Source organism: Euleptes europaea, chromosome 19 (assembly GCF_029931775.1).
Source record: "Euleptes europaea isolate rEulEur1 chromosome 19, rEulEur1.hap1, whole genome shotgun sequence".
NCBI classification, from domain to species: Eukaryota; Metazoa; Chordata; class Lepidosauria; order Squamata; family Sphaerodactylidae; genus Euleptes; species Euleptes europaea.
In genome coordinates this window covers 17,226,796-17,245,775 of record NC_079330.1, presented here as the reverse complement: position 1 = coordinate 17,245,775, position 18,980 = coordinate 17,226,796, and the positions used below count along the sequence as shown (strand labels likewise).

General features: G+C 47.3%; 1 protein-coding gene across 1 annotated transcript in view; it reads right to left on the bottom strand.

The window, feature by feature from the left end:
• Positions 1-18,980, bottom strand: part of TSPOAP1 (TSPO associated protein 1) — a 64,229-nt gene that overhangs the window by 7,716 nt on the left and 37,533 nt on the right. The window contains exons 19-24 of the mRNA XM_056864970.1: positions 16,378-16,917; positions 14,966-15,277; positions 12,546-12,731; positions 5,845-7,023; positions 2,620-2,737; positions 2,337-2,488 (exon numbers count right to left, since the gene is read on the bottom strand). Of these exons, the coding sequence (XP_056720948.1) occupies positions 2,337-2,488; positions 2,620-2,737; positions 5,845-7,023; positions 12,546-12,731; positions 14,966-15,277; positions 16,378-16,917 (2,487 nt within the window). The remainder of the gene's footprint in view (positions 1-2,336; positions 2,489-2,619; positions 2,738-5,844; positions 7,024-12,545; positions 12,732-14,965; positions 15,278-16,377; positions 16,918-18,980) is intronic.

Below are 18,980 nucleotides of genomic sequence, written 5' to 3'. Positions count from 1 at the left end.
CCCTAGGAAAGAGACCGTGGAGGGGGAGGAAAAGGAGGAGGAAGAAGAGGAGGAGGAGGAGGGGTAGAAGAAGAGCTGTTTTTTATATGCTGACTTTCTCTACCACTTGAGGAAGAATCAAACTAGCTTACTATCACCTTCCCTTCCCTTCCCCACAAAGGACACCCTGTGAGGTAGGTGGTGGGTCCGAGAGAGCTCTAAGAGAGCTGTGACTAGCCCAAGGTCACCCAGCTGGCTTCATGTGGAGGAGTGGGGAAACCAACCCGGTTCATCAGATTAGCATCCGCCACTCTGTGGAGGAGTGGGGAATCAAACCCGGTTCTCCAGATCAGACTCCACCGCTCCAAACCACCGCTCTTAACCACTACACCATGCTAGCTAAAAAGGTAAAGGTAGTTCCCTTGGAAAGCTTCCCTGTCAGGTTCATCTCTTTCCTGCCTCCCTGTCCTGTGATCTCTTTGAACTTCCTAATGCAGACTGTTAAGAGCCAGGGAAAGAAGTTAAATGAAAAATATCCTCACGTTCTTTTGTCCATTATAATTCCTGTTGGCTCTTATTAAAGGTAAAGGCAGTCCCCTCTGCAAGCACCGGGTCATTACTGACCATTGGGGTGACATCACATCACAACATTTACTAGGCAGACTATGTTTGCAGGGTGGTTTGCCATTGCCTTCCCCTGTCGTTTACACTTTACACCCCCAGCAAGCTGGGTACTCATTTGACCAACCTCGGAAGGATGGAAGTCTGAGTCAACCTTGAGCCAACTACCTGAAACCAGCTTCTGTCGGGATCGAACTCAGGTCGTGAGCAGAGCTATTGACTGCAGTACTGCAGCTTATCACTCTGCGCCACGGGGCTCCTAATTACGGCGGATAGCTGAATGAAAATGTCAGCCCAGTGTGCTCTGCATGTGTGCGTGTGTGTGAAAAAGGCAAATTCTGTGCTAACCCTACTAAATATGGGGGAAAGGAAATCTATATTAACTATTAAGAGATGCATAAAAGAATTAGACCACCATAGTTCCACAATGCGTGCCCTGAGAGTATGTTCAACTCAGTTCTTTAGCATTCCCCCCCCCTTTGCTAACTCCACTATACTTTTACAACCTGACAGTCCCTTACTTCCAAAGAGCCTTTATGCTCGCCCATTTAAATGCTGCATCCTCAGCAGTATTAAATGGAAGATATGGAAATCTACCATACTCCGACAGACTTTGCCCAAGCAAATTCAAAGAAAATTGACACATCATCTCATAAGGTGATGGAATGCCCCCTCTTTAAATGCCGCCGAGATAAATGGATCACCCCCATATTGGCAAGAATTCCTGCCCCCATAACAAGAGACAAAATAGTCCCCTTTTTGCTGATGGATCCAAATATAACATTGGCCATGGCCAAATCTCTCTCCATCATATTTTCCTCTAAGAAGTAACTGCTCAGGACCTATGGGTCATAGAAGCAAAGAAGGAAAGGAATTGAACACATGAACACATGAAGCTGCCTTATACTGAATCAGACTGTTGGTCCATCAAAGTCAGTCTTGTCTACTCATACCGGCAACAGCTTTCCAGGGTCTCAGGCAGAGGTCTTTCACATCACCTACCTGCCTAGTCCCTTGAACTGGAGATGCCGGGGATTGAACCTGGGACCTTCTGCATGCCAAGCAGATGCTCTACCACTGAGCCACGGCCCCTCCCCTAAATTCTGTGCTAGGGATTAGAAGGAAAGGGACCAAAAATAAAGCAAGTACCATACTTGCTCTTGCCATACATCAATGACGTGGCTACATTTAAAACACCGTGTAACTTTCAGGGACTTTTCCGCCCTGAGTTCCCCCTCGCAGCTCAGTTCCTTAACACACTCTTACAACACGCAGCATCGCGGTTGTCACTCTGCTGGTTTCTCTTTAACTTTTATCTTGTGATTTGGTGGGGGGGAGAACAAGTGAGCAATGACTGGTAAACAGTATCACGAGTAAAGGAAGGGGGGAAACGACGCAGTTAAGAAGCTGAGTTGCAGCTCGGTGTGGAAAAGCCCCTGGCCACCCCACCTTAAAAAAAAGGGTTTTGGTAGAAATGGGAAAAAGTGAAGAAAAGGTCACCCAGCTGGCTTCATGTGGAGGAGTCGGGAAACCGACCTGGTTCACCAGATTAGCATCCACCGCTCATGTGGAGGAGTGGGGGACTCAAACCCGGTTCTCTCGATCAGAGTCTCCAGTGACCCCTACCAGGTCTCCAGTGACCCCAGAGTCCACCGCTCCAAACCACTGCTCTTAACCCCTATACCACGCTGGCTCCCAAGTGGACTAGATGTTTCCTCTCTTAGCTCTGCTCTTGCCTTTAGAATTTGGCCCTCCTGGAACGGGAGTTCCTCTTCTGCAGCATCCGGATTAGGAGACATTGAAATGGGGTCGTAGTCAAAGAGGGCCACAAAGAGCCGAACGGTGTCCCCGTCGTCCATTGTTATAGAGGGGGGACTTCTCCAAGAGCCTGCTGGCAAGCCAAAAGAAACGTGGTTAGCCCCAACTTCCACTGTGAGCCCCCACAGCTATTGCAAAGTTTGCTCGAGTAACTCCCTGCCCCTGACGGCTCTCCTTTTCCAGAAGCTCTGATCAACTCACCAGAACCAGCAGTGTGAAGCGCCACTTCGTGCCTCTTCCTCTGGGGCCTTCGGCCTCTTCTGGTAGAGGCCTGCCAGGATATTGAGTTTGGTGACTCGGGATCCCCGTTACCTGCCACCTGAAACAGACACCTTGGCAGAATTACTCCCGAGGAAACCCCTTCAGCACTTCAGCCTCTGCAATTCTAGCGCTCTCTCACAGCAATAACACAAAATGCAAAGCAATTCAAAGCAGTATTCCTCTTCTGGAACCTTTTGGAGGAGGACTTCTAGAAATGGTGGGCAACTCCCTGTGGAACTTGTGGAACTCCCTGCCCCATGATGTTAAATTGTGGAACTCCCTGCCCCAGGATGGGGTGATGGATGCCAAATTGGAAGGCTTTAAGAGGGGAGTATGTTCATGGAGGAGAGGAGTATTCACGGCTACTGGTAAAAATGGATACAAGTCATGATGCATACCTATTCTCTCCAGGATCAGAGGAGCATGCTGAATATATTAGGTGCTGTGGAACACAGGCAGGATAATGCTGCAGTTGTCCTGTTTGGGGGCTTCCTAGAGACACCTGGATGGCTACTGAGTGAATAGACTGCTGGACTTGATGGACCTTGGTCTGATCCAGCATGTCTTTTCTTATGTTCTTATGTTTCCCCTGGAACATGAGAAGGGTTGAGGGTATTGTGTTGGCACTGTTTGATCGACAATGGACTGAGGATGGATTTACGAAACCACATCAGTGTGACTCAAGTCCACAGCAGGACGGGTCTCAAAATCTGAAGCTTCTTTCTACTGAGTCAGGCCTTTGGCCCAACAAGCCCGCTATTGTTTATTTGTACTGGTAGTGACCAGGATCTCCAAGAGACCTCAAGCAGAGTCTTTCTCAGTGCTTCTACTGAGATGCCAGGGATTCAACCTCTTAATTGCATCAGCAATCAAGAGTTCTCTATTCAGAGAACTTGGACTTGTTCTTTTACACATCCAGATGTCCAGCTAACCACATCAAGTTGCAAAACAGGTAAAGCCAATCCCCTCTGAGTCATCTCCTCCTTCTTGGGAAACCTCTCCCAAAATGTATTCAATCATCTGGAAATCTGTAGCAAAATACTTAACGAAATACTTAATCAGAACCTAGGCATTGTTCCTATCTGCTTCTGCCTCCTTTCACACTCAAACATTTAAACTAATCAAAGAGTAATCAAGCCTTTATCCTTGGCAATGTTTGGTTGCTAGTGAAGTCATAATGCCTCAGGATACATTTCTGGGTATTCAACCTGGGACACTTGGTATGCGAAGCACGTGCTCCACCACTGAATTGTGGTTCATCCTCTAAAAGAGACTAAATTCTAAATCTAAATCTCATCAGAATTCTTCTAACTTCCCTCTAGGTTCCAACAGGACATCTGGACTTCCAAGGACACCCCGTATCTCACTTCAGGTGAAAACTGGTAGTAACAGATGTGCAAACCCCTGAATCTGATCTAAATCCTCCCAACAAAATTCCTGCAGCTGCTTCACCTAAGCAGGGATCTCCAAATTTGTCTTCAAGCTCACTCAGTGGCAGAGCTTCTCAGAATATGGACTATGATCGCAAGAGTCAAGCAGAAAGAGGCAAGGGTGAGAAAGGCCCTCTCACTATAGGTCTTTTGAAAGGTCTGAAAAGCAAACATATTGTGGAGGGCATTCCTGGCTTAATGGTGTTTACTGAGAAGGGCTAAATATTTTTTTTTTTAATTGCCATGTGTGGCAAGCTGCCTGCTTTGCACCATTTTTAGCTTACTGTGTTGTGTGTGTGTGTGTGTGTGTGTGTGTGTGTGTGTGTGTGTGTGTGTGTGTAAAGTGCCGTCAAGTCGCAGCCGACTTATGGCGACCCCTTTTGGGGGGGTTTCATGGCAAGAGACTAACAGAGGTGGTTTGCCAGTGCCTTCCTCTGCACAGCAACCCTGGTCTTCCTTGGTGGTCTCCCATCCAAATACTAACCAGGGCTGACCCTGCTTAGCTTCTGAGATCTGACGAGATCAGGCTAGCCTGGGCCATCCAGGTCAGGGCCTGTGTTGTTGTATCTGGGTTTTAATCACATTGGACGGTACGCCACCCTAAATGCAGGAGAAGGTAACTTTGAAATTGGTCAATAAAACCATTCATCAGACCTTTTTAAAGAAACTTTTCGTCAAAGATTACATATCTATGTCTCTTCAAGTGGCAACCGACTTATGGCGACCCCAGCAAGAGGCTTTCAAGGCAAATGGGAAGCAGAAGTAGTTTGCCATAGCCTTCCGCTGCAGATTCTTCCTCGGTGGTTTCCCATCCAAGTACTGACCCTGCTTTGCTTCCAAGCTCCAACAAGATCGGGTATATACCATGCCACCTTCCCTCCAGTCAAAGATTAGACTTAGAAAATATGGCGGATTGTTTTTTAAAAATGGCTACATTGACCGAAAGTGAACATTTAATAAGATGGGAGACACCTTAGACCAGTATTTGGTAATATTAAAGGTAAAGGTAGTCCCCTGTGCAAGCACCGGGTCACTCCTGACCCATTGGGTGATGTCAAATCCTGACATTTACTAGGCAGACTTTGTTTACGGGGAGGTTTGCCAGTGCCTTCCCCAGTCGTCTTCCCTTTACCCCCAGCAAGCTGGGTCCTCATTTGACCAACCTCAGAAGGATGGAAGGCTGAGTCAACCTTGAGCCGGCTACCTGAAACCAACTTCCGTCGGGATCAGGTCGTGAGCAGAGCTTGGACTGCAGCACTGCAGATTATTTGGTAATATTAGAAAGCCGTTTATAAACTGTTGGAAGTCAACACTTAATTTGCAAAAGGGTGTTTATAATTTCTTTCCTTTATTTTAAAGTCGCAGAATGCAATTTGGCCAGATGTTGTCTATATTTGACCGTATTTGGTGAAAAAATAATAAACAACATGTAAATATAAAAAAAAAGAATAATTTTTCTGAAGGTTAATCGGAGAAGAGGAATACTGCGTTGGAACTTTCAGCCAGCAGCGTCCGATTCAGAGATACCTCTGGAATGAAGCATGAGAAAAGCCACACAGAAAACAGCACAGATGCACCACAAAGCCCTGAGGAGAAAAAAGGACACCTAATTTTGTTAAGCACTGCACACACTAAGCCATATGCAGGCAAGCCGGGAGCAAGGGGAGGAAGCACAGTCGGAACCGTGGCCAGCTGCGATGACAACACCAGAGCATGAAGGAAGCGTCTCACGGACCCGCGTGTGCGCCGACGTAAACGTCCCCCCCTTCCAGCGGCGCTCAGGCACGGCTCTCCAGAGAGAGGGGTTCCGCTCGAGGCTCCGGCTCCGTTCCTCCGAGCCGAACAAGGCCCTCTTCTCCCAGCAGCGGTGCCCCGGGGAGCGGCTCGGGGACCCGACCCACTCCATGCTCTCGTCCTCCAAGCTGCTGCTTCTCTTCAGCTCTCTCGGGCCGCTGGACCGGATGGACTCCGACTGGCTGGAGCAGTCGCTCCAGCCGTCCTCGCAGTCTGTGGGGGACCCGTCGGCCCTCCCGTCCGAACTCAGCTGGCTCACCGGGGTGGAAGTCATGGTCAGATCCTGGTCATCTTCGGAGTCGTACTCAATGTCAATTTCCAAACTTTCTGGGCTGACACAGAGGGGTAGGCCTCGGAGGCCTTTCCCCCCTACCTCATGGGCCGCTGTCCTATTTGGAGATGCTTGGTAGGTCCTTGGCCTGGCCCAGCTGTATAGATCTGCCGCTTCCTCCAGCCCCAGGCTGGTTATCACGTCCAAATTCTCCTTCAGGCTCTGGGTACGGTACAGGCCCCCTCCCCCACTCTGGTGGGAACTGCCCAGCAAGGAGCGCCTGTGCTCTCGGACATCTCCTTTTCTCATCTGGTTCGCCTGGGCTTGGCTGTGGGCCTTCTCTTTATTTTGACTAGGTCTCTTCCACTGGGAGGTTCTTCCTGTTCCAGTAGACCTCAGCCTCTTCTCTTGACTCTCCCAATTCCACCTGCTGGATATTTCAGGGCAAACCGGTGCTTCGTTAACATTATCTTCATTAACATTATTTTCTCCTCTGAGCTTCCGAGGCAGGTCTCTTTCCAGCAAGATATGGTCCAGGACAACCTGGTTTCTTTTTGGCAAACACCCCTGTTGGGAACTCACAGGAGGAAGAGGCTTCGTCCTTCTGGTATCGCACGATGGCCGCCTCTCCGGGAGGCAATCCGTAGCCTTCTCTGTAGGGGCCGAAAGGTTCTTCCTCGGCATATGCTCCCAGTCTTCCTCCTCTTCTTCTTCGGTCACTTCCGGGATGCTGAAAAGGGCTTTGCTGCATTTCTTTTGCAAGGGCATCTCCAGGATCCGTTCCAGGATCTCCTCGTCGCTATCAGTGTCGCCCGGGTCCAGCTGCATTCCGGCCCCAGAGACCAGGCATGCAAGGAAGAAGCAAAGAGAGAAAGAGGAAAGAGGCGTTAAACATGGAGGGGGGGAGCAGGTACCTCCCATCTCTCCTCTGAATCACACACTAGGATCCGTTGCCGAATTTGGAACTACTGAGCTGGAAGAAGAAGGCGGTGCAGGAGGAAGAGTGTGTGGGGGGGTAGGAGATGGACATGAAGGGTACAAGAACACTCTGGAGCACTCTGGAGCAGCAGCTCACACCTAGGATGCCTGCTCAGTGGAAGGATGAACATGGATAGATCGCAGGAGCATATGAAGTTGCTTTACACTGACAGGGTCCACCTAACCCTGTTCTGTTGCCTGTTCTGACCCGTCATGGTTCAACAGGGTCCCCTGCAGAGAAAGATCATTCATGCATGAAGCTGCCTTATACTGACTCAGACCCTTGGTCCATCAAAGTCAATATAGTCTATTCAGACCGGCAGCGGCTCACCAGGTTCTCAGGTAAAGGTCTTTCACATCACCTACCTGCCCAGTCCCTTTAACTGGAGATGCCAGGGATTGAACCTGGGACCTTCTGCATGCCAAGCAGATGCTTTACCCCTTTTCTCTGGACCTTACAGAGTATGATGTGGGTTATACAGGTTAAAGATAACACAGGAGTCACATATAACCAAACATATATGTTTATTTAGTTGGTAAGCATGACCAGTAATGCCTTTCCTCTCTAGTCTGACAGCTGAGACAGTTACCAGAGCTGGGAGGTGTGCTATACTTAATGGTGATCATGCTGGGTTCTTGCAGGCGGGTCAAACTTAAAGTCAAAGTAACCAGACAGCTTTAACAATTAGTTGTTTTTAACCGAGGAACAACCACCAAACCCTATCTGTCAAAAATCACACACTGCAGTCTCTAAACGACTGGCTGCCTAGTTTCAAACTAGGGGGAGAACGCTTATGTTCCACTCAACATAGAAACTAGCCAAGGAGCAGTTCATATTGAATCCTAATGAAGATGCCATCGAAACAGTAGAATATCTGGATCCCTATCGAAGAAGGGTTCACTGAAATCACATTGCTTATCACGTAGCATCCATTTATGGGTTCACTGAACAGTGGATAAGAGTCCAGTATCCCATCTTAGACTCTGGGGAGATCATACTACATGGGATATATTTGATCTTAAGGAGCACTACAAGACTCAGATTGGACTCTACTTTGCAATTATCTCCTTGTGGACATTAGTTTCAAACTAGGCCAATGGTTTTGTGAGCTGGACGTTACTCCCAAACGCCAGGGGCCTCTCATCTATGTATCTGTGGAGCCACGGTTCCAGAGGACCTAACGCATTATACATTATTCTGTCCTCTTTATACAGAGCCCACATCTAAATTTCTCGCAGCGTTCCTAAAGGGCCTAAATCTTTTTTCAGCTCCTTCTCCTCTCAGACGCCGATCCAGTTGTTTCCTATAGAGTGTCCCTCTTTGCCTTAGCAGCCAATAAAATCCGGGCTACAGCTGTTTTTAATCAGGATGTTTAGTGCATTTAATTACTAGCTTTTTTTGGGTCAGGCTGTTTTCATGTTATTATTTATGACTGGGTTTTGTATGACCGACTGTGATGGCCTTTGGCCACCAACAATAAACTTTTATCGTATCATATCGCCTAGTTGGGATGCTTCCTGTAACTTCTCCTTCCCAACCTCAATTGCCGGCGATGCCAGAGATAGAACCCAGGACCTTCTGCATGCAAAGCAGGGGCTCCGCCCCACAAGCCACGGGCATGTGACAAGATGAAGCTTCCTCATGCCTAGTTAAAACCGTGATCCATCCGGCTTTGGGATTCCCATTCTGAGTGGCAGACACACTCCACTAGAAAAGGAGTTGCTCCCAATACTTGCTACCCTTCTCCAGGTGAATGGATCTCTGTCACCTGGAGATTAGTTGTCATCCCAGGAGACCTCCAGCCACCACCTGGAGGTTGGTGGCCCTACCTCCTGCTGCTCTGCAGGCCGCAGCCCAAATCTGAATCTCCCCTCACATGACCACTTTCTGCGATTTTCTTTTTGTAGCCACCCCCAGAACCTATTGGTTCGAGGGGCAGGACGAAGCAGCCTGAAAACTGATTTATTCAGGGTGGCATTAGAAAGCCCTTGGGAAGGTCATTCCCAGATCTCTCAGTGTTTTTGTTTCTTATAAGGCCACAATGCTAGACTCTGTGATGTGCAATTCTATACTTAAAGACCGGCTGCAGAGAGAGCAGATTAGCTGAATTCCATCCTCGCATTTGGTGCCAAAAATATCCCAACTTCCATGCCAACCATTTATGTCATAATGACACATTAAGTCCCTTTTTCTAAGGAAAGAGTTATGCAAATCCAAAGCATTTCTTTTGGACTTTTCAAGCAGTCAGAGACTCCCTAACTTATGAAACACATAACTTATGTAAATCCTATATCTTTTGCACATACAGCCTCACTTTGCAGGCTTAGCCCCAGATTTACCATTTTAGGGTTCTTAAAATTGTTGTTTTGCAAGCAGCAGCTTCGTGGAAAAAAATACATAAGTGCGGGAGGATGATTCAGTTAGGGCAGAGAACCCCCTAACCTATGAAACACATAACTTATGTAAATCCTATATCTTTTGCGCATGCAGCCTCACTTTGTAGGCTTAGCCCCAGATTTACCATTTTAGGGTTCTTAAAATTGCTGTTCTGCAGGCAGAAGCTTCGTGGAAAAAAATACATGAGTGCGGAAGGATGATTCAGTTAGGGCAGAGAAGCTCCTCCCTTTAAACGCCCGACCCTGGAGCATATCTGCCTGTTTTCACAAGGGCTGGAGCCTTGCTCTGAGGTTTTCACGGTTTTTCGGCAAGTCATCCGAGTCTTCTAGATTCCAGGCTACAAGATGCATTTTGTGAACCCGCGGCACAGGATCAGCCCTGTTCAAATCACCCTGCCAGACCTTGCCCTACGTCCTCTCGAAAAACCAGGCCGAATTAATCAGCGTTTGTTTGCTGTTCTGGGGATGACCATGCAGAAAGGCCTGGCCACCCCTTTGTCCTGAACTGCAGTGCAAATTGTTGGGGAAAGAATAAACATCTGAAGATCATCCAGAGAGTATGCAATGAGGTCGAAGTACCGGGTAGCTTGTGACCTCTGGGACGACACCCCGTCCACAGCTTCTGGGGAAAAAAAACTTGTGCCGTGCTCACAGCGTGTGCCTCTTCTGCAGAAATTCTGGCTTTGGTCAGAAGCTCACCACAAAGTCAATCCAGGGCTTCCTTTGAGCAGGCGCTTAGCGCCAAACCTGTTCTCAACAACTGGGCCCAGCTCTGGAATGGACAGTGCCATCTAAACCGGAGCATACCTCTGCATGTACCAGTGTGTGGACAGGCTTTCTTCCACAAGCTGCAGGATCAACAACCCCTGCAGACATGTTTGGAACAGGGAGAAGCAACTCTAGGTCATGGGTTCAAATCCTGACATCTCTCATACGTGGAAAGTAAGACCTGCCTCCCTCTTGGTTCACTCAAAGGTTACATTACCTGTTTCTGGTTGCAGTGAGGAAGGTCACCCTTAACTCACAAGAACACCAAGGATAATAGTACCACTGCATAAATGATTGGGGCAGCCATGTTGACAATACCATGTAAATTTCCAGCCTCGCCCTCTTGAAAAGGATGTTGCATAGTTGTAAAACGTACAGAAAAGGACACCTAGAATTATGCATATTCTACAAGAGGAAAGACTAAAGAACTTGGGAGATTTTTTATATTGGGAATGGGAAGACAACAGGGAAGTGGAGAGAGGTTTGATGGGTATTTATGACATTATGAATGAGATCTTGGAGAGAACGGACAGATAAATTTCTCTCCCTCTGGTTCAGTGCAAGAATTCAGGATCTCTTTAAGAGCTTCCCCCCCCTCCCCGCTAAACTGAGTGCTGACCCTTCTATGGTTATGCAAGACAGATACAAGAATCTACTACATCCAAAAAGGACCTGCCCGTGTTTTTCTGGTTCTACTGATTCTCTAGCACACGTGCTCCTGGAACGTTGTTTTTATGAGGATCTAAGATCAAGATATATTATTCCTCTTCTAACAGAATGTATTAGTAACTCTGTGTCTGAGCTAATTTATTTATTAAGTGAAAGCGATTGTAAGGTTATGTTGGAAGTGGCAAAATGCATCTCAGTCCTTTTATCCCTTAAACAATAGATTTAGAATTTCAAGATTTATGAATCAAGGAGCTTCTAAGGGAGAAAGGGAAAGAATTCAGGATCACCCAAACAAAGCCAATCTGTCATAGGTTTGGGATGCACAAAAAAAAGGGAGGCAATTTTTACACAAAGCACATTTTAACGTCAGGTTTAGCGATGGTCATTAGACGATTTTAAAATTCGCAGGCAACAATGCATAGACAACCAAGAATTGGATAACATTTTCAGTGGAATGGTCTACCAACACCTGAAAGCGGTAAATGAAGCCCACATGTTCGGAGGCAAACTTTCTCTGATCACCAGTTTACTAAGGACAAACAACACAGGAAGGTAGTTGCCTTCGTGCCTTATTTGTGGGCTTAGAGGCATCGGGGCACTGATGGAAACAGGATGCTGGACCCGCAGCCCAGACCTAAATAAAAAAAACACACTGTGGGCCTTTTTAAGGTTTTAAAAAAATACACTGCATGAAGTTACTTTGATTGAGTCGGACCCTTTCTATTGAGCCAGTGTGGTGTAGTGGTTAAGAGCGATGGACTCTAATCTGAAGAACTGGGTTTGATTCCCCACTCCTCCACATGAGTGGCTGACTCTAATCTGGAGAACCAGGTTGGATTCCCCACTCCTCTACATGAAGCCTGCTGGGTGACCTTAAGCTAGTCACAGTTCTCTCCGAACTCTCTCAGCCCCACCTACCTCACAAGGTGCCTGTTGTGGGAAGAAGAAGGGAAGGTGATTGTAAGCTGGTTTGAGACTCCTTAAAGGTAGAGAAAAATGGGTTATAACAAACCAACTCTTCTTCTATCTCTGTGTTGTCACCTCTGAATCGCAGTGACTTTCAGGCAGAGGGAGATTTTCCTTAACATCTGCTACCTGAGACCACTTTTAAACAGGAGATCCGGATGCTGAATCAGGGTCCCTTTCCACACAAAGCAGGTGCTCTGTCATTCAGCCATGGCCCTTTGCAAGATCCAATCACTGATCTCCCTTTTTATAATTTTTATTTTATTAACTTCATTTATACCCCGCGTTTCTCCCCAATGGGGGACCCAAAGCAGCTTACGTCATTCTCCTTTATGTCATCCTCATAACAACGACCCTGTGAGGTAAGTTTGGCTGAGAGCTTGCGACTGGTCCAGTGTCACCCAGCACCCTGCCATGGTCATCCAGCAACCTGCAATGGCAGCGTGGGGATTCAAACCTGGGCCTCCCAGAACCTAGCCTGATGCTCTAACCACTAAACCACACTGTCACCTGCAGGGTTGTTGTGACGTGCTGCTTCAGCAAGCAGTCCTGCTGTCAGGGCAAATCACTAAGATAGCAATGCCAATAGCTACCTTCTCTCCATTTTCTCTGCTGTGCTGTTCCAATGCGTCCCATTTCGATTCCCCTTGCCCGCTTGCCTGACGGTTCTCTCCTTCCTCCTCCTCCTCCTCTTCTTCCTCCATAATGTCGGAGAGGTCAGATCCTCGGTCAGTAAGGAGATTTAGCGGACGATTTCCGGGTTCCAGTCTCTTTTCTCCCTGGTGGAGAAATTAAAAAGCACTTTCGCTATCAATGGCAAAGTAAGCGATGGACCGTTTGCCCAAAAGCCAAAACAAATACGAGAAATTTGTTCCAGCATTGAGTTTTAAAGACCAAAAATGAAAGATGCTCCCTTAAAACAGGAAAGTTTTGACTTTTTTTACATCCTTTGTGTTGATTTTTAAAAATCGGTTCTAAGACGAAATTTTAGTTGAGTGTTTCACTGTCGTAGGTAGCAGCACGGTTGAAAAGAGATGTTATTTGAATGCACAATGTGAGTTGTTTGTGTCTGGCCAGTATCAAATTTAAAAATCAGACCTAGGATGGGATGCGTGGAAGGTATCTAGGGTTGCCAGCTCCAGGTTGGGAAATACCTGGAAATTTTGGGGGTGGAGCCTGAGGAGGGCAGGGTCTGGAGAGGGGAGGGACTTCAACGGGGTATAATGCCATAGAGTCCACCTTCTAAAGCGGCCATTTTCTCCAGGTGAACTGTTGCCTGGAGATCAGTTGTAATAGCGGGAGCTCTCCAGCCACTATCTGGAGGTTGATGACCCTAGAGGCATCAGACCTATGTGGTGTAGTACTGTTAGCTCTTTACCAACCATCGTTTCAGTTGGATTTTGGACACCCCTTTCCCGCCCCTCCAAATTCTAAACATAAATTGGTTTGTTGGTGCTGCCCTCTGTTGTCGCGTTGCAACGTCTGTTGAAAGTAGAGGAAACAGAACAGAAAAGGAAGTGGCGCGGCGACTGCTGACGCTTCTGTCCTTCCGTTGGCCAAGTCTCAACAGGAACATAAGAAAACTGAGAAAGTGGAAACAATCGAACATGTTGTGCTGCAATGTCCCTTCTACAACGACATAAGATCGCAGTACATTCTCCCCATATTGTCATCCTTTCTTGGGAGATCGGAAGAAGCTAAAGTTTCCTGTCTCTTAGCAGACTCCTCTCAGGAGATAACCACTCAAGTAGCCAAATTTTCCCCTCCGGTCTAGTGGGATTCATAAACGGCTGATTGAAAACCTTTCTCCATAGATCTTTCCTCCTCTTCTTCAACTCATCCCTTCCAGAGCCCTCACCTTTTATTATTTTAACCTAACTTTGGTTTTTATTCAGAGCTGATATTGTATCGAAATAAAATTTGATTGGTTGATTGAAGAAAACTTTGATTGATTCATTTTCTTCATATAGCGTTCATAAAGTGGCATATAGCATTCCCTCCTCCATTTTACCCTCGCAGCAACCCTGTGACGGGTAGCCGTGTTAGTCTGCCTATAGCAGTAGAAAAGAGCAAGAGTCCAGTAGCACCTTAAAGACAAACAACATTTCTGGCAGGGTGTAAGCTTTCATGAGTCACAGCTCACTTGAGAAGAGGGGAGAATAAAACATTACAACCCACAAGGCTCTCGCTCTCCTGGCCTTCTGCAAACTATGCAAAACTGAAGTACTCACAAGGGCTTTTCTATGCAGGCAATAGAGGCGCACTATACAAAATGTTTCACTAAGGGCGAAAACACATGGTCGCTTTAGCCTCCTTTATTCCCTGTTTCAGCCAGGATTCGGCCAGGATCGAACGCTTTAGCTGAACATGCATTTGATCCTGGCTGAATCCTGGCTGAAACAGGGAATAAAGGAGGCTAAAGCGACCATGCGTTTTAGACCTAAGTTACTTGGATAAATTATTAGGGACTGTATAGTATTGTGCATATCTTGCTGAAACTAGCATCATACTGTGTGTATCTTGCTGAAACTAGCATCATACTATGTAACTTTTGCATCATTTAATGCATACTTAATACTTAACCTTTGCCTTAGTTCTGTTTTTAGACTTCTGCTTGGTTCTACAACCCTATTGTGTTGTTCACTGAATGTCTCATCCTGTCTTGCCTCACTGTGTTGCAATCCGCCTGAGTTCTAGTAGAGAAAGGCGGACTATAAACAATGTGAATAAATGAATGAATAAATAAAAATTAGATGTGGAGTGCTAACCTTGAGATAAATGAATGTGTATAGTGACTAGAATACCCTCCTACCTGACAGGGTCGTCGCAAGGATCATGAGCTAATACACGTGTAGCATTTGGAACACTTGAAAATGCTACCGTGCTGTCCAAATGCTAAGGGGTATCATTCAAACGTTCATTCGAGAGCCATCAAAAGAGGTTCAAGCATGTGTGAACCCCGTCCGTAAAGAGATCCCCCAAATCGACAAGCGACACGGACCTCTCTTCTGACCCGAGGCGCAGTCAGGGCGGAGTCGTCCCTGGGAATTTCTTTCAACAGCTTCCTCCCCAAAGTCCCGGTGAAGAATTCCAGGCCTTGCTTGCCGCTTTGGCCCGTGTCTCCGGAGCCGTCCTCTCTCTGCGCGGCGTGTTCTCCTGGGGGCGGCCTCTTTGTGCCCAGGCAGCTTGGAGTGTCTTCAGCCCCACTTTCAGGCAATGGCTCTTTCGACCCTTGCCCCACAAAGCAGGCTTTGCACGCCTCTGGGTTGCCAGCACCGCTGCCTGGCGTCTCTGGCTTTGGTTCTTCGTCCACAAGGAGAGGCTCCTGGGAAAGGAACCAGGGTAGCTGTGAGATAAACCCGATGCCCCTGAGGGTGGGATAATGGAGCCGACCGCTGACTGAAGCTGTTGTCGTTTATGAGCTGTCTTGCTTTTGAAAGACTGGTCTGGCGATGCTATTTACACACCACCAAGTAAAAGTTGCTTTGTGAGGATCCTAAATGAAGACTGGATTCAAGTCCAGGAGAAACTTACAGACCAAGAAGGTTTTCAGGGTATAAGCCTGAAAGAGCTTAGAGAACGTTCACTCTCCTAAGCTTATCCCCTGAACATCTTCTTGGTCTCCAAGGGGCTACTTAAGGTTGCCAGCCCTGGGTTGGGAAATGCCTGGAAATTTTGTGGGTGGGGCCCGAGGAGGGTGGGGCTTGGGAAGGGGAGGGACTTAAATGGGGTATGATGCCATAGAGTCCACCTTCCGAAACAGCCCTTTTGTCCAGGTGAACTGACCTCTATTGCCTGGAGATAGGGTTGCCAACCAGGGTGGAACCAGATTTGGAGGTTTATATATTTCACTGGTTGGTGTATTTTAATAATATATGAATATGTATGCTGGTTGAGAAACTGAGTATATAATTGATGAATGAATATTGTTTCTGTATTTGGATGTAACCTCCTGGTGATGTCTAGAGATCTCCCACTATTACAACTGATCCCCAGGTGACAGAGATCAGTTCACCTGGAGAAAATGGCCACTCCGGAAGGTGGACTCTACGTCATTATACCGTATTAAAGACCTTCCCCTCCCCAAACCCTTTCTCAAGCTCCACCCCTAAAATCTGCAGGTATTTCCCAACCTGGAGCTGGCAACCCTATGGGGAGATCAGTTGTAATCCCAGGAGACCTCCAGCCACTACCTGGAGATTGTAACAAAACAATGACACTTCTGTGTATAAACAATAGTGATTTGTGTGTTCATATAGATTTAAGTTCCACACCTGAACTACCACAGCTTCTCTTCAGGTTGCTATGCTACACTGCCTCTTTCCAGCTTTTACCATGACTACATCTCCTCTTTTATGACCCTCCCCCTTTTCTTTGGCTCCGTCCCAAAAGAAGTCCCAATTCCCATGCAGCTGTAACACATACCTGGTTATCTTCTCCAGGTTCCTTCCTGGGCTTAGCCAGATTTTCTGCTGCTACACTGTTTGCAACTGGCACAAAGGATTCCCCTTCCTCTCCTGGTGCGGTTCCCGATTCTATCGTTGGTGCTTGAGGGACGTGAGTTGAAGGAGGCCTGGTAGGAGCGGAATGGTTGCTTGGGGACATCTCTGTGAGTGAAGAATTCACAGAACCCTCACTGTTGGCATTAGGCTTGGAGGTGAATTTGGCAACGGGATTACCACCCCTGGAAGATGGGTCTGCGCTATGTTCCTGGGGGGGCTGCAGGGTGAGAGGAGCCCCAGTCTCCCCACATAGAAGCGGAGAGGTGAGATAGCTCGGCACAGATGGAGGAGAACGGCCAACATCTCCTAACAAGGCCGATGGGATCTGAGCTGGTACTGAATCCGCTGATTCTCCATGAAGAGACACCGTCCTTACAGATACCTCCCGACACACCTGGAGGATCTGCAGCTGGGAAATATCTACCAAGACACTGCCAGCTGTTGGGGAGGTAACTTCCATCACCTGCAACAAAGAGTCAGAAACGAAACATAAAATTGCCACTTAAAGAAACCCATTACCAATGTGTTTGTGCACTCGGTTGTAACCTTAGAAATCAAAAGTTAGGACATTCTCTCTCCAAAGGGACCTGCTGCACTCTGTCCCTTTCGTGAGGCCGTGGTTAATACAGATATTTTTCTTTTTGCTGTCAAGTCACAGCTGACTTTTGATGACCCCATGGGGTTTTCCTGGCAAGAGATGTTCAGAGGTGGTTTATCATTGCCTGCCTCTGTGCCCTGACTCTGGACATCCTTGGTGGTCTCCCATCCAAGTACTAACCAGGGTTGACCTTGGTTAGCTTCCGAGATCTGACAAGATCAGGCTAGTCTAGGCCATCCAGGTCAGGGCAAATGGTATTATCGCATTACTGGGGCTGAGAGAGTGTGACTAGCCCAAGGTCGCCCAGCTGGCTTATTGTGTAGGCGTGGGGAAACAAATCCAGTTCACCAGATGAGCCTCCGCCGCTCATGTGGAGGAGTGGGGAATCAAATCTGGTTCTCCAGATCAGAGTCCACCGCTCCAAACCACTGCTCTTAACCACTACACCACACTGGCTCCCACCCTGTGTTTGTTGGAGAAAGGGTGGGACAAAAATGTAATACGAAATGCCTACCAGGTGAATAATTACAGACTGGAGTGATGTTGCAGGGACATTGCTATACTTCATAAAGCGAAAACGGAGATATTAGATCCTATGTAATATAAGCAGAACTGTACTGTGTAGGCATTGACTTTCCTGCCTCCCCTTTTCTGCTACTGTCTTCTGAGCCCTCTAAAATTGGATCCCTGGGGGTCTGTGGATCCCAAGGAAAGTCACAGTGGTCAAAGTGGAAGGCTGCGGTGTGTGTATGGGGGGATCTGCAAAAATGGCCCTTCCTTCTTCCATCAGCAGAAGGATCTATCACCAGCGGAAAGATCACTTAGGATCTAAGCCACTGCTTATTTAAGGTTGGGATCTCTGTGAAAAACCGCATGCTCAGCACTAGCCTCCTTTCTCAGAACCCAGGTCCACCCTGTGACCATCCACAGACTTTTTTGAACTCTCTCTAGAAGCTAAAATGTCCAAACTGAGGTTATCGTACTTTGGTCACATTAGGAGAAGACAAGAGTTCCTGGAAAAGACAATAATGCTACAAAATGTGGAAAGAAGAAGAGGAGTTGGTTTTTATATGCCGACATTCTCTACCACCTAAGGAAAAATCAACCCGACTTGCAATCACCTTCCCTTCGCCACAACAGACACCCTGTGAAGTAGGTGGGGCTGAGAGAGTTCTAGGAGAACTGTGACCAGCCCAAGGTCACCCAGCTGGCTTCATGTGTAGGAGTGGGGAAACAAATCCAGTTCACCAGATTAGCCTCCACCACTCATGTAAAGGAGTGGGGATTCAAACCCGGTTCTCCAGATCAGAGTCCACCACTCCAAACCACCACTCTTAACCACCACACTGGCTGGAAAGCAGCAGGAAAAGAGGAAGACCCAACAAGAGATGGATTGACTCTATAAAGGAAGCCACAGCCCTCAGTTTGCAAGACCTGAGCAAGGCTGTCCATGATAGGATATTTTAGAGGTCATTAATTCATAGAGTTGCCATAAGCTGGAAGAGATATGATGGCACTTAACACACACAATGTGTTGGGTATATGGTAACCTTCGTGTGGGACAGTTCTCGCCTTGTGGAGAACAGAGTGACTTTCATTATCTCTCTGCTGCGGGGTTGATTACAGCGCCAATCTTCTATTATGACTGTTACAACCATTTCTACTCTTCTGAGCCCCAAGGACGTTGCCATGGATTTCAAGAGGAGAGGCGTGGGTTTGGGCACAGGGAAACAGAGAGATTCAAGGTAACGCTTTTACCTTCACTTTTGTACGCAAGTGCTAATATTTTCTGTTAACAAATAATGTACACGTGCCTATGTGGGGCCCACACTTTTTCATGCCAGAGCAAGGGTTGAGAACTGAATGGTTCTGTTTTTTTCTGCAGTGAGGTTAACAGACACAGCCAAGAAGATCGGGCTTCTTTTGCA